This window comes from Antrostomus carolinensis, unplaced genomic scaffold, assembly GCF_000700745.2.
Source record: "Antrostomus carolinensis isolate BGI_N321 unplaced genomic scaffold, ASM70074v2 scaffold35470, whole genome shotgun sequence".
NCBI classification, from domain to species: domain Eukaryota; kingdom Metazoa; phylum Chordata; class Aves; order Caprimulgiformes; family Caprimulgidae; genus Antrostomus; species Antrostomus carolinensis.
In genome coordinates, this window is record NW_010289709.1 from 3,148 (window position 1) to 3,473 (window position 326).

Below are 326 nucleotides of genomic sequence, written 5' to 3' on the forward strand. Positions count from 1 at the left end.
GCTGCGGGGATGGAAGTGGTGAGTGGGGACCTGCCAGGCTCCCATGTCACCACCTGCGGTGCCACAGAGCTGCTCCTACGCACTCACCGGTGAGCAGCCCAATCAGGATCAGGGCAAAGAAGTCTGGGCGCTCGGCCAGCACCCCTGGCAGGTGCACTGTGGTCTTGTTCATGAAGAAGGTGGAGATGTGGTTGCCGATGATATTGTCGAATGCCGCACTCCAGGCTCGAGCCACGCTGGCTGTGCCTGGTCAATGGGAAATCTGTGCATCAGTCCGAGCCCAGGGTAGAGCAGCACCAGCCACCCCACCACCCACCTTCCTGCTG

At 61.7% G+C, this 326-nt stretch overlaps 1 protein-coding gene across 1 annotated transcript in view; it reads right to left on the reverse strand.

The window, feature by feature from the left end:
* The window catches only part of LOC104527593 (cationic amino acid transporter 3-like), a gene marked incomplete at its 3' end in the record, with an annotated part of 3,252 nt that overhangs the window by 2,502 nt on the left and 424 nt on the right, over positions 1 to 326 (reverse strand). Inside the window, 2 exon segments of the mRNA XM_029085852.1 lie at position 1; positions 88 to 285. The exon segment at position 1 is cut by the window's left edge and continues 168 nt beyond it. Of these exon segments, the coding sequence (XP_028941685.1) occupies position 1; positions 88 to 285 (199 nt within the window).